The 13,168-nt window shown below is 40.9% G+C and overlaps 1 protein-coding gene across 12 annotated transcripts in view; it reads left to right on the top strand.

The window, feature by feature from the left end:
• Positions 1 to 13,168, top strand: part of ZDHHC20 (zDHHC palmitoyltransferase 20) — a 54,158-nt gene that overhangs the window by 19,311 nt on the left and 21,679 nt on the right. For 11 of the 12 annotated variants that reach the window (XR_012079809.1, XR_012079808.1, XR_012079807.1 and 8 more), the window contains exons 3-7: positions 2,061 to 2,164; positions 7,120 to 7,240; positions 9,696 to 9,765; positions 10,913 to 10,945; positions 11,528 to 11,648. Coding sequence is in view for 8 of the 12 variants with exons in the window: in XM_072975987.1 (XP_072832088.1) it covers positions 2,061 to 2,164; positions 7,120 to 7,240; positions 9,696 to 9,765; positions 10,913 to 10,945; positions 11,528 to 11,648 (449 nt within the window). In the remaining 4 variants the exon portion in view is untranslated. Of the gene's footprint in view, positions 1 to 1,375; positions 1,493 to 2,060; positions 2,165 to 7,119; positions 7,241 to 9,695; positions 9,766 to 10,912; positions 10,946 to 11,527; positions 11,649 to 13,168 lie in introns of those variants that run through there. The other variant, XM_072975992.1, reaches the window with a different exon arrangement.

Raw genomic sequence — 13,168 nt, 5'->3', positions numbered from 1 at the left:
GGAAATCAGAATTTTCAGTGAGGATGGCAGTCGATTTTGGTGAAAGTGAAAATGGAAAGTAGGTGTGGTTAGCACTTTATCTTGGCATCAGATGTTATCTTTGAAGTAGGATGTGACCACCAAGATGATCATTAAAAGAGTGGAGGGAAATAATTTTAGGTATGACATAGTGAAAAGGACTTTGGATTTTTATCAAGCAGATACGGGTTTGAATTTTGGCTTTTTATCATTTAGTAATTCGGCCACACTGGGCAATATATTAAAGCTCTCTGAGCCTTCATTTTTACATTTGTAAACTGAAAGAATAGCTATGAGATGATTGTGAGGGTTAGAAATAAGGTATACATTTCAAGTCTTCTAGCAGGTCTTCAGTAGGTGGAAGTAGTGATTTGAGTTGCTGTTGTTAAGTGTGGTTACTAGGAAGTTCCAGAGTTTTAGAATGCATCCATTAGTCATGTAGATGGAGCTCTTTCCCAAGAATGTCACCGCCAGGGGGAGGAGGACACTGAGCAACACATTATACACGGGCCTTTGGGATGGATTGGAAGCAAGAAAGACTGGAGGCAAACACACTAGTTGGCTTTTGCAATAACCAAATAAGACAAGTAACAACTGTGAACCATTGCACTAGCAGCAAGAAGAATGAGGAGGCTTTACTTTGAAAGAGATTTTGGTAGCTCGAAGTTGAAGTCTGTACCTTCTGCTGATTAGCAGTGTGATGGAGGAGCCATTGAGCCCTGGCCTCCTGCGTCGGTCACCTGTGTGTGACTCAGGGTTCTGTTCTGTTAGACCAGGCGTGGACCAGTATAATTGCAAAAGAAAATGCTGGGGTCCAACAAGTTATCGATTTTTACTGTTATTTAAGAACTTTTTTTTAAAACCAGAAACATAAGGGAAAATAACCTCAGACCAAAGGAAGGTTAGTACATCAGACTGCATACATGTTTTATAAAAACTACATTGACTTAATGTTTCTTATTTCATTCAGACCAGTGAAAATTCTTATCCGTCCGTAAACTTAGGTTAACACTGAAACAGGGAGTCCACAAAAAGAACCAAATTTCAAGAAGAAGAAATTAATATGCTTGATGGCAGTAATAGCAGCCAGCATTTGTTGAGGGTTTTCTGTGTGCCAGACACTGTTCTAAGTGTTTGCATTTGTTAGCTTATCAACATTAAGTAGCTGACTTTAATGAAAGCACATTAAGTGCTTTCATTGAAGTCTGAGCAAATTATTTGGGGAGTACAGTATGAAGGGGTAATGAATTCTTTGTGGAAAAAAGAATATTTGATCTGAGCTTTAAAAATCAGTGGAATCTCAGAAGCTCCTGTACTTGTCTGTGCTTTGTTTCTTCAGTGCATTTGTGGTGCTGCATTCCAAGCTGAAGAAGACTTTAATCACTTGGTAGATAGTCCTTGCTTCTCAATGGAAACCAGTCCCAGTTCTTACAGACAGAAAAACCACAGAACATAGCAGGCTTTCAGTTATATAGTGAGTTAATATTTGGAGATACAGGTGTTGGAATGTTACACTAATCCACTTAGGAAACAGTTACAACAGAAATTCAAAGTAGCTAAAATTTTTTCATTACCCTGTATTGAAAAGGACAGTGAAATTTAGGATACCTTTTCTGAACAATCCAAGAATTGAGTTATTTATTTTCATGTTTAGTTCCTTGGATGTAATGTTCATAGTGATGGAATCTGTCTTAAATAATGTTTAAATCATTTAAAATCTAACTTTTGGGACGTGGTTTTGAAGGAGGTGTTTGAACCTAAATCTGCAGCAACTTAATAAAATCAAATCTCATCTCAGACTACAGTTGTTAATTATAAACCAGGAGGGTAACCCTTAAATGCAGGAGTAGTCTGTTTCTTCATATCTGTGATGTTATGTCATGGAGATAAAGGAGTGTATAGCTGAGTTTTTGAGTATGTTTTAATTAAATTTTTTATTGGATTAATAAGCCTCCTGACCCTGAATATTGTGTTTTAATATGTAATGCTTTTTCCTGTTTTCACCTGGATTCAATGAAATGTTGTTTGTTTTTATTTACCAGGAAAGGCCGTTGTTTACCTTGTGGCTTTCCATCTGTTCTTTGTTATGTTTGTGTGGTCCTATTGGATGACAATTTTCACATCTCCCGCTTCCCCCTCCAAAGAGGTAAATTTAATGTTGGTAAATTACCAAATGCTTTCACTAATTATGGAATTATTTTCCCTGTGTTATCTTTGTTAAAACTTTATTGCATAATGCATCTGTTTGTTTCTGTTCATAAATTTCTTGGCAGCTGCATTGTGAATGTGAGTCATCAGCCTGTTCTCAGGTACAGCCCCTGACCTAGTGCAGTAAAAGCTCCACGGTGGTGCTAAGGCTTGGCTGCACTGCTACTTTTCTGCCATGCTACATTTTCTTAAAGACGTACTTTATCACTGCAGTGAAAAATCTTAAGGGACAGAATTGAGTTAGGAAAGCAGAGTTTCTTTTTAGAAACCCTCTTAACGTTTATATTTCCTCAGGCCTGAACAGATACACTGCAACTAAAGTGTTTTGATTGTGGGAAACAAATTGGACTGTTGCTTGTGTCACCTAGTCTGGCTAGTGTTTTTTCTGACTGAGGGTCCCACTTGGAAGTATGTCGCTCTTGCCTTGTTGCAGCCGACCTGCAGTTTGCTGTGGCCAGATGGTTGAGGCCGTACTCCAGAGCCAGGGTCACCTGAGCATGCTGTTCTGCTCTGACACATATGAATCACAGCCTCCGTTTGCTGTTTGGAAACTGGAGCTGACAGGAGTGCCCTTCTCTGTAGGGTGTTGTGAGGATTAAGTGAGGTTCATGTAAAGCTTTTTTAATGTATGACCCGGCATGTGGTTGGCATTCAGATACTGGATGACAATAATAATATGATTATTCCCTTTCATATTAAATTCATCAAAATCCATTAAAAGTTATAGGCATATGTTTAAAAATTATCAACTTCCCTTCAACTTCTTATAGAAGAACACATATGCAGAAAAGTATACATACCATAAATATACACTTGATGAATTTTCACGAACAAAACACATATGAGTGACCAGCATCCCGTCCGAGAAGCAGAATATGGCTGGTGTCCCGTGAGCCTCCTCGTGCTCCCTGCAGCCCCTGCTCGTGCGACACCGCCCTGCCCGCTGACCGCGGCGCCCGGCCTGGCTCTGGGCTCCCTGCGGGAGGGGTCGCCCAGGACGTGTGCTTGCGTGTGCGGGCAGCCTCGGGGGCGCGATTCGCCCTTGCTGTGGGCCACTCGCTCTCATTCTGCATGGCACTCAGTTGCGGTGTGGAACACGGTTTATTTATGAGTCCGCTGTCGGTGGGCTCGGGCCTTTGGGCAGCTTCAGTTTCAGGTGCTGCTGATCGGCCTGCTGTGAACCTTCCCGCGCGTGGACACACACGCTGGTCTCCCGGGTGGCCTGCGGGGCGCTGCGTGCAGGCTTGGCGGCGTGGGCAGTGCCCGGCTGTCGTGTGCCCGTTGTTCCCACTGGGTGCTTTGTTTTAAGGGATGATCAAGCCATAATCACACTTAGTGCTTCTTCAAATATATTCTTCAAACATTTGGTAATAATTAGTCAACCCTTAAAGTTAGGTTACAAAGTGCCATCCGTATCTTAATCTCTAGGTAGAAAAGGACCAATTTTATTTAATCAATTCCTAGTACTGATGGCTTATGGAAACAGTGTGTGTAAAAGTAAATGGTTATTTTTACAGGAAATAAAAAAGAGAGAAAGAAAAACAATTGGCAATACTTTGAGAAGCCGCATCGCATAGAGGCTAACCCTCAGACCGGCCTCAGACTGCCTGGGTCCAGCTCGTCCCTGTGCTCACTGGCTGCGTGGCACTGGAGACTTGCCTTGGCTGTCTGTGCTCGTGCCCCCCGTGAGATGCGGGTGGTAGCAGCACGTCCCTCGTGGGCTCGCTGTAGGGGTTAAATAAACTGATAACACGTGTGTCTGATTAATAGTGTTTGTAGTGCTATGTGATTAGTGCTATAAGTGAAGTGCTTTAAAAGTGCCTAGCACATACTAAGTGCCCTATAAATGTTATTTTTTTTCTTTGGTTATTTTTGCAATACTGCACCCGTTTAGCATTTGGCCAGGGCTTAAGCCTTTCCATCCCCTCCGTCCTTCACGCCTCTGTCCCTGTCGGTGCAGCTGACTGCCCCGCTGTGGCGGTTCTGCTGCCCCATCCTGGGCCCCCTCGTCCAGTGTTGCAGCTGCCCGTTTCCTTGTTCATGTCACTGTGTGAAACTGTCGGGTGCTTGAGGGCACAGCTCCCTTCTGTCGTGTTCTCCACCGTGGCCCTCGCCCACTCAGCACGTAGTGGGTGTTGAGTGGGTCCTGGCCAGATCCGTGATTAAATCACGAAGGGCCAGCTGAGCTGGGCTATGGTGACCACCAAGCACAGGAACTGAAGATTCTTCGTCAGCTCCGGGGGCTGCCCGAGGTCGCTCTTTACAGGAAGCCTCACAGCTGGGAGGTGGCACTTGGAACTCAGGAGAGGGCCCCGTCAGCACAGAGGCTTGAGCAACACGCGGGGGTTGGCCCTGGGGAGTCAGCAGGATCTAAAAAGCAGAAACTGTACCTTTTTAGGGAAGCTAAGTTATAAATCCAGGCATTTCCCCGCTTAATTTATTTACTTACTTTATAGGGAGAGACATTGTAAAGGGAGAGACGTGATAAGTAAATACATAAAATAGTATAAATTGTGATAAATTTAGAAAAAGAACATGATAGGGTAGAGCGCAACAGTGAAAACTGTCAGGAAAAAGCTACTTAAGACACTCTGATCAGAGAAGTCTCCGAAGTGGTATTTAAGCTGAGACCTTTATAAATGTGTCTCCCACTAAAGTACAAGCTTTCTGAAGGAAGAATCTTTGTTGCTTATTGCTGTATCTTCCTTGCTGAGACTCAGACCTCGTACAGAGTAGACTGCTGAATACTTGAGTGAGTGAATGGGGAGGGGAAGCAATGCATGAAAAGTTGGTGGGCGCCTTCCATCACTGAGTGTCATGTCATCTCTCTGAAAGGAGACACGGGCCCATCGCTTCTCTGGCCACCCAGCAGAGGTTGCCAGGGGGCTGCAAGACACAAATCTTGTTCATTTGCATGATGTGGAGACCCTTTGCAAGCTGAAATCTTAGTGACTTCATCTCCATTGCTTCTTCGTGGAACTCTATGTTCAAGTAATGTGTTCCCCTGAATATCCTATTTTCATATCTTTGTGCTTTCCATATGCACAAAAGTTTCTTTTGCCAAAATTCTCCTTCCCACTTTGTCCTCCTGGAAGATTCCTGTTTATCTTTCCCAGCCCAGTTTAGGTACCACTTCTTTCAGGAAACTTCCATTGACAGTCCCCATCCTTCCCAGGGGAGCTTTAATCATACGGTGTAAAGAATTAGTGATTTGTAATTTGTAATTCTTTGTTTACATGATTAGTATTTGTAGTGGAATACACTATAGGAATGTATTTTTGAAGGCAAAGGCTGTATTTTTATTCTCTTTGGATCCCTGGTACCTGGGACAGTGTCAGGGTCTTAATTGGTGTTTAATATATATTTAAATTGAACCATCTAAACACTGAATGTAAGATAATGGCATTTCATAGTTTGAATTCTGTTCAGTAGTATTTAATGACAAATAGTCTTATAGGAATAATTTCAAAAGTTAATTCATTTTAAGTTTTGTTTTGTTTCATTTCTCATCTGAAATCCTGGTGTTGTTTGAGATTTTCATTTGGTTTAAGCTTTTCATAATTTATAACCTTAGTTCTTAAGGAAAAGTAATGATTTTGAGGCCTGGCTAGAAACAGATTTTACAGGGAAACTGTAAAATTTGATTAGCACATCTCTTATCCAAATATGTATTTAACAGCATAATATATGATTTTTATTCTCTGCCATGAATGTTTCAGAGATGCATTATGTCAAGGAAGAATTTTCTAGCAAGTTAGTGTTCTCTTAAAAGAGAATGGGCCACCTTGCAAAATAAGAAAGTACTCCTGTACCTGGAAGTGTTCCGGCTTGCCTGGGAGTTTAGATGAATGACCTCTAGTCTCAACTTGAAGATTTTGTGAATTTTTTCTGACTTCTTTCTGTCCTGTTCATCTGTCTGTGTTCCTTCTTGTCCCTGATAAGTAATCTGGGGATTTCTTGTCTCACCAGCCTTTGGCCGTGGGAGCCAGGCAAGGTAATCTAGTCTGAAAGCACTCATCTGCATCCTGGGCCATCGTGTTTTGGTCAGGTTAGAGAACGTGTATGTCACATCAGCAGTTTAGAGGGAAACATGCTAGCCTGGAACTCAGGAGGCTTGTGTTTTTCTATCAGCTCTGCCAATAATTATACATTCTTGGAAAATTCCCTGCACTGCTTGGAATCACAGTTTCCTCGCCCCAGCACTCTTAATACCGCAGCCTGCTCTCGCCCCACGTGCCCCAGCAAAGGCTGTGTTGAGAGGCTCTGCAGTTACTGGTGTGAGGCAGCGGAAGGATGGGAGGTTTGGTATTTGAATTAGCAGCTAGACCCAGATACTCAAAGTTTAAAAGATGAAATTCCAGCCATGACTCCTTAGGGCTTTTCAAGCAAAGCCCTACCAGTGAATAAAAATTGAGGAACTGTGGTATTACAATATGACCCATCAAGATCAAGCAGATAGTAGGCCCCCACGCCTGTGACTTAGCCTGTTACCCAAAGCCAGTGAGTCTTTGGACATCCTTCCAAAAATTAAAGATCTCTTAACACTAACTTTCAAACACTAGAATTTTTAACCAGCAGAAAATATATACTAAGCCCTTTTTGATGGAGAAAGTTAATTTTCTCTGGAAAAAACAAAGATGTAAAAATATTTAGTTCTTATATTTTGCCATCATTAGTATAGAGGGCATTTTTTTTTAATCTATCACAGGTATGTAGTTTTGTTAAAATGTGCTTGGATTTAGCCTCTTAAAGAAATTTGAAGAGAGGTTTTGCTTTCATCAAAGAAAATATTTTTGGGTTTTTTTTCTGTTCTGGATTAAACTTTGCTTTTCTGAGCATGATAGTTAATAATATGGGGTTAAAAATAATTAATAGTTATTTCTCCTTTTATAGTTCTACTTGTCCAATTCTGAAAAGGAACGTTATGAGAAGGAATTCAGCCAAGAAAGACAACAAGAAATTTTGAGAAGAGCAGCAAGGGACTTACCTATCTATACCACGTCGGCTTCAAGGGGTAAGAACAACAAACCTTAAGCTTTCCTTTCCAAAGAATTTTAAAAATATGGTTATTTCTGCCAAGATATATTTGCAGGATTTGACTATTAAGTGGATATTGTGATTACAAGTAACATTTGCAGGAACAAGATTTTCCTGTGTTCTGTGTCTTCTGTGGTATTTCAGAGATAGATGAATACATTTTTCAATATAGATTTTTTAAAGGGGCTGACTTTAGTATGAATCTCCTTTCTCTGCATGTTCTTTTTTTTCCCAACTCAACCTTCATGGCTAATATGTTTGTTATTTTTGGTAAACTCTTTGGAAATTCTGGTTTGAATTTGAGTATTGTGTGTCATCACTGAGTAATTTTTTTAAAATCAAGAGTGTGCTAGCTTAGAATGTGGAGAAATAAAAGACACAGAGGGGAAGAAACTTGTTCAGGGTTGTGAAGCTAATTCTGAGAGCCCGAGATTTGAACTCAGGTTTCCCATTCCCAAGCCGTGGTGTTTCTGCTGTCCTGCTGCCTCCATTGACGTGTGTGACTGAAAAGCAGCTTCCTTTTCCCAGAGGTGGAGCCTTAGGACAGGGCTGAGTGTGTGAGTGGCCAGACTGGATGTTCGAGTACAGGAAATTGCTTTAAGTTGTGTATCATATGCCTCGTTAATTCGTTCAGGTCCCAGTAGATGGGAATAGCTGGCAGTTTTCTAATCTGAGTTCTTCACACACATGAACTCATTCAAACTTCACAGCTGCCTGTGGAGGGAGAGACTGTTGTCTCCATCCTGCAGATGAGGAAACTGAGGCACAGACGTTAAGTACCTCGTTCCAGGCCATACAGATAGTATGTGAAAACACGGGGCTTTGAGTAGGTGCTCTGGCTCTGCACCCCACTGTGCCTCCCAGCTCCAAGGGGAAGTAAAGGAACTTTCCCTTTCTATAATTATGTACATATTCTGACTAAGGAAACTTAAAATTTGTGCAAGGTTTTAGGAGGGGATATTTGACCAACGTTTTAGTTTTTCATGCATTTAATATTGGCACACCTTGGAGATACTGTGTGTTCAGTTCCAGGTCACCGCAGTAAAGCGAATGTCCCAGTGAAGCGAGTCACATGAGCTGGTTGGTTTCCCAGCTCACATGGAACATGACTTCTCTTTTCTTACCCATTACCCGTAGGCAGGATGTAGCCATCACTTGTGCCTCATTTCCAGTGAATGCAGGTGTGACTCACTGTCCCTCAGTCCTCGTGCTCAGTTCACAGGAGTGGACTAGGGGGGAGGGTGGGCTCACACGCCAGGGGGTCTGAAGTCTCTTCCGCAGAGAGTGGTTAGAGGCCAGGCAGGCGCCCCGGTGGGAGTCCTCCACACTGCAGAGGTCAGGAGGGCTTCTGAGTTAAAGAAAGACCCATGGTAACACGTCTTGTTGCCAGGTTTACTTTGGAGGCCACCATGTGGAAGAAGGTTAGCACCTCACTGTAATTTTATCATTCTCTATTCATCCAAAATAGTAGTTTTAAAGAATTTATTGATTTGTGAAGTCTTGGGACATTTCCCTCAGGAATCTCAAAGATCTAGTTTTAAATTTCAAAAACCAAATAAATAAATAAATTTCAAAAGCCAAAACCTCAGGTTCTGAACTTTACAGATTGAGGTGGAGCTCTCGCTCCAGTGGACTTTGTACTCTCCGCTTTTTTTCTGTCAGTACTTGAGCTGAGTGGGGAAAGGAAGCCTTCTCTGAGCCGACTTCCTCTTATTCTCTGACCTCTCTCCTGCCTGTTTTTCAGTCTTCCTTGAACAAGCTAAGCACAGCCCCACCTCAAGGCCTGTTCTCTCTGCCGGATTCCTTTCTCCCCAGATATCTATGTGGTTCACTAACTTCTTCCTTCAATTTCGGTTTTATTAAACGTCTCTAAAATGACAGCACACCCGCTCCCTTTCCCTGCTGCAGTTTCCCATCAGCACCTCTCACTCACATACTGCTCTGGTTATCTTACTTATTACGCCCCCTTTCCCACTGGAATGTAGGTTTCATGAAGGCAGGGACCGATGCCTGAGCAGTGTCTGTACCCTAGTAGGTGCCCACTGTGTTTTGAATGAATGAACACATAAACTGTATATATTAGAATTCAGTGGGAAGAAGTTCGGAGTTTTTTTCAATGCTATGTTCTCAGTTTTGCTGTTCAGTCTGAGTTCTGCCGCTCAATTACGTGTTTGACCTCACACCAGTCACTGGTTTCCTTGGATCTGCTTTTTCATCTGAATGTTGCCGGACCAATTTCATTTCTGAGATTCCCTTCTGTCTCTTGATGTTATGATTTCAGAAACTCTCCAATGCATTTCGGTATTATTTTACAACTATTAGTTGTCAGTTTCCCAGAGTTGTTATAAGAAATGAAAGTAACTTTTACAGTCAAATTAATTAAACTCTAAATGTGCATCCTTCAACAACTTCCTTTTAATTCTTTAATGTAGCCATCAGATATTGTGAGAGATGTCAGTTGATCAAACCCGACCGCGCTCATCACTGCTCAGCATGTGACATGTAAGTGTTACTGATGCGTTTGCTTCCACTTAACGCAGCACTGGAAGTGGTGATGGGAGAACAGAAGGGGGAGGAAGCTCCCCAGCACTGCATCCTCTCCCGTTGTTTGCTCTGTGTACAGAGCTAACGTAATGATGTGTATAAGCTAGAACACACTTTGAAGGACTCTTCGATAGTAGTCCCTGTGCCAGTTAGAATTTTCTCTAAGTGTGTGTACTTCCTGTGCTTAACGCTCAGGACAATATTGATGAGCAAGTAACATCCCTTGAGAAAGGTAATTTTATTTCCTGGATCAAAAAGGTCATAATGACAGTTTTCTTGTTTTTTATTATTCATTTTAATATTAAAACCTAAAAAACCCACAAAAATATTGCTTTCAATCACCGCCTGTGACATTGTTTCCAGAAAAGTTGGAAAGATTTTATCCCTTATGCTCTTGTGAGAAGGTAGTCTGTTAAAGGAAGGGCCCCTGTGTGGAAATCCCAGTTAGTCCCGCACTGCAGTAGGACAAGCCTGACCTTACAGGTGTCAGTTTACTTATTTGTTACTGTCTGAGAAGATCTGTGGTCTAACTTTATACACATACAGGTTACATGTGCTGGTGGAGACGCACATTTGGGATTTTTTTTTCTGATTATAAAAGTACCGTAGTTCCTATCCACGGGATAGAATTTGATAAAATACGTGGGAAAAGTAACCACCTGCGAGCCTGATAACATTGTAGCAATATTTGCTTGTGAAGGTTTATTTTTATGACTCACACATGTTTAAAATAACTTTCTTTTGATCTTTCTTGGCTGATTTTGTGAGCTAGACCTATCTTGTGTACCAAGTGCTATATGCACCATATCTGTGTTAAAATGCTATTGGATGTGGTCCAAGGGAGCTGGCTATGCTCAGCTGAGTTCCCAGCATGAAAAGTCAGTACCTCCTACCTACAAAAGTGTTTGTGTAAATACCAGAAATTTTCTCTAACCTAATGTTTTCTAGGTTGGTTTTTCTAAGATGTATTGCTAAAGGGAAATTTTTAAGTCAAAAAAAAAGAAAATTATCAGAAATTAGAATTAGTCAAAAAAACAAAAAAATAAAATTATCAGAAATTAGGAATTTTTCAACATGGATTTTCTTATGCTTATTTGTTTCTTAGATGTGTTCTTAAGATGGATCATCACTGTCCTTGGTACGTATGAAAAATAGAGGAAGTGACATGGGGGTGGAGAGGTGGGAAGGAGAGAACTTAGAGGATGTACGTCAGCGTTCCTCAGTCTGGATGGCAGTTTAATTAGTCATAGGTATCAAGATTGGATCTACTTTCTTATTTCTGTTACATGTTTTTCCTTTAAAAATATATTCTGATGTTATTAACCCAAATAACTGTATATTAATAATTAACATTAAAATTCCGCATTTCTTACAGAATTTATTAAAAACTCACATCTATAATTAAGACACTGCTCCCTACTTCCTAAATGGCCCATTTCCAAGTCACAATGATTTTAAGTTTTTTGATCTGTCTTATTTGTTATTATTGTGGTTGAAAAAAGTAAAATTTACCATCTTTACCATTTCTAAGCACACAGTTCAGTTGTGTTAAGTAGGTTCACACTGTTGAGCAACCAGTCTCCAGAACTTTTTTTTATGTTGCAAAACTGAAACTCTGTATCCATTAAACCATCCCCTCAGTTCCTAGCAAACACCATTCTAGTTTTTGTTTCTGTGAATTTGTCTTATTTTTACAATGTGACTTTCTTTATTCTTCCAGGGTGAATAACTGTGTGGGATTTTCTAATTACAAATTCTTCCTGCTGTTTTTACTATACTCTCTATTATATTGCCTTTTCGTGGCTGCAACAGTTTTACAGTACTTTATAAAATTTTGGACGGTAAGTCTTGTTTCTATCTTAAAATATATATTTAAGACTTTTTAAGATGCCATATTCATAAAGGATTCTTTCATTCTTTGTTTAAGTGGATATACTTTATTTTAATTCTACTAGTTAGAATTCATAATGGCTCAGAGGACAGACGGGGTTGAAATTTACTTTCTTATATACATGTTTATTTGTAAGTAAATGAATGTTAAACAGGATATAGTGAGCTTTTTTTAGTAATTCAAAATGTTTTCAATCGCAGTCTAACAGTTGGCTATCGATTTAGAGAAGTAATTACTTTTATTTGAGTTGATGAGACTTACACGGTTTTACAGGAAAAGTGAAATCCCCAGCCCCATGGAACCACTAACCTGTTTCCTGTCTATAGATATTAATCCTTTTTCTGTTGTGAGTTACAAATGTTTTCCCACAATTTTGGTTTATGTCTGATAACTCTGTTTTCTTCTTATTGAATCAAAATTTTATCTTTTTGAAGCATTACTTTTTATTTATGATCTCTTGCTTTAGTCTGTTCACTGTAGGTTTATACACATATTCACTGAGGTTTTCTTCTAGCATTTTTATTGTGCTTTTTCCCCCACATTTAAATGTTTCATTTTGAAAGGGGGATTATTGTGCTGAAAACTACTTTTGTATTTATTCTTCCTAAAAACCCTATGAAGGTATTTTAAAATGCAAGTTTTATTATAATTCAGGTGTGGTGAAGCCAACAGATGAGGAGATGATCACCACTGAGAAGATAGTTTGTAACTAACAGTTTGCAAGGGAGGGGTCACGCCACATCAGGCAGGGCCACCCAGGGACGCCGCAGAGCCTTTACTGTGGCGTCTGTGTGGAAGGCGGGTGCGGCAGGGTGAGTGTGCCTAGTGCTATCTAGTTGAAATCATCTGGTGGTCTCTGGGGTGATTAGGGCAGGGCTGTATGACTCCCTGGAGCGTGAGAGCCACACGAAGGAGGTGACTTGAGTGCGGGCCCTGGGCTTTGGATCAGCCGTTTGTATGCCGAGAGGTGCATTCCTTGTTATCTCTGTAAGAATCCACAGCCCTGGGAGAGGCACTCTCCCCAGTCAGCAGGGCTCCAGATGCCCGAGCATCAAGAACACAGGAAAGAAGAAAATACAGGTAATGCAGAAGGAACTATTATTATTCCAGTTTTCAGAGTTCGAAGCTGAGGTGGGAGAAGTTAGGAAGCTACTCCAGGTCTCATTCTTAATAGCAGAGGAGGCCAGAATTTTACCTTCGATCTGTGTGTTTCAACTCAGGTACTTTCTGCCTTGACTTGCTACTCATAGTTGTAAGTGGGAAGAATGTAATTAAAGCCTTGAGTCATTGGGCACAGTCATGTTCCCAGGAAATGTAATACATTTCAGATGGGTTTTCATTAAATATCAGTAGGTTTTTAAGCTTGTGTGTTTCAGACCAGGCTGTGCGAGCACCTGCACTTCCGTGCGTGTTAGAAATGAGCAGTTGTGTGTGGTATCAGCCCAGGACATTCTGGCCTCTGTTGCCCCC

The sequence above is a fragment of the Vicugna pacos genome, chromosome 14 (assembly GCF_048564905.1).
Source record: "Vicugna pacos chromosome 14, VicPac4, whole genome shotgun sequence".
In the NCBI taxonomy this organism is placed as follows: domain Eukaryota; kingdom Metazoa; phylum Chordata; class Mammalia; order Artiodactyla; family Camelidae; genus Vicugna; species Vicugna pacos.
The sequence above is the reverse complement of the archived record's forward strand: the minus strand, read 5'-3'. Positions and strand labels throughout refer to the sequence as shown.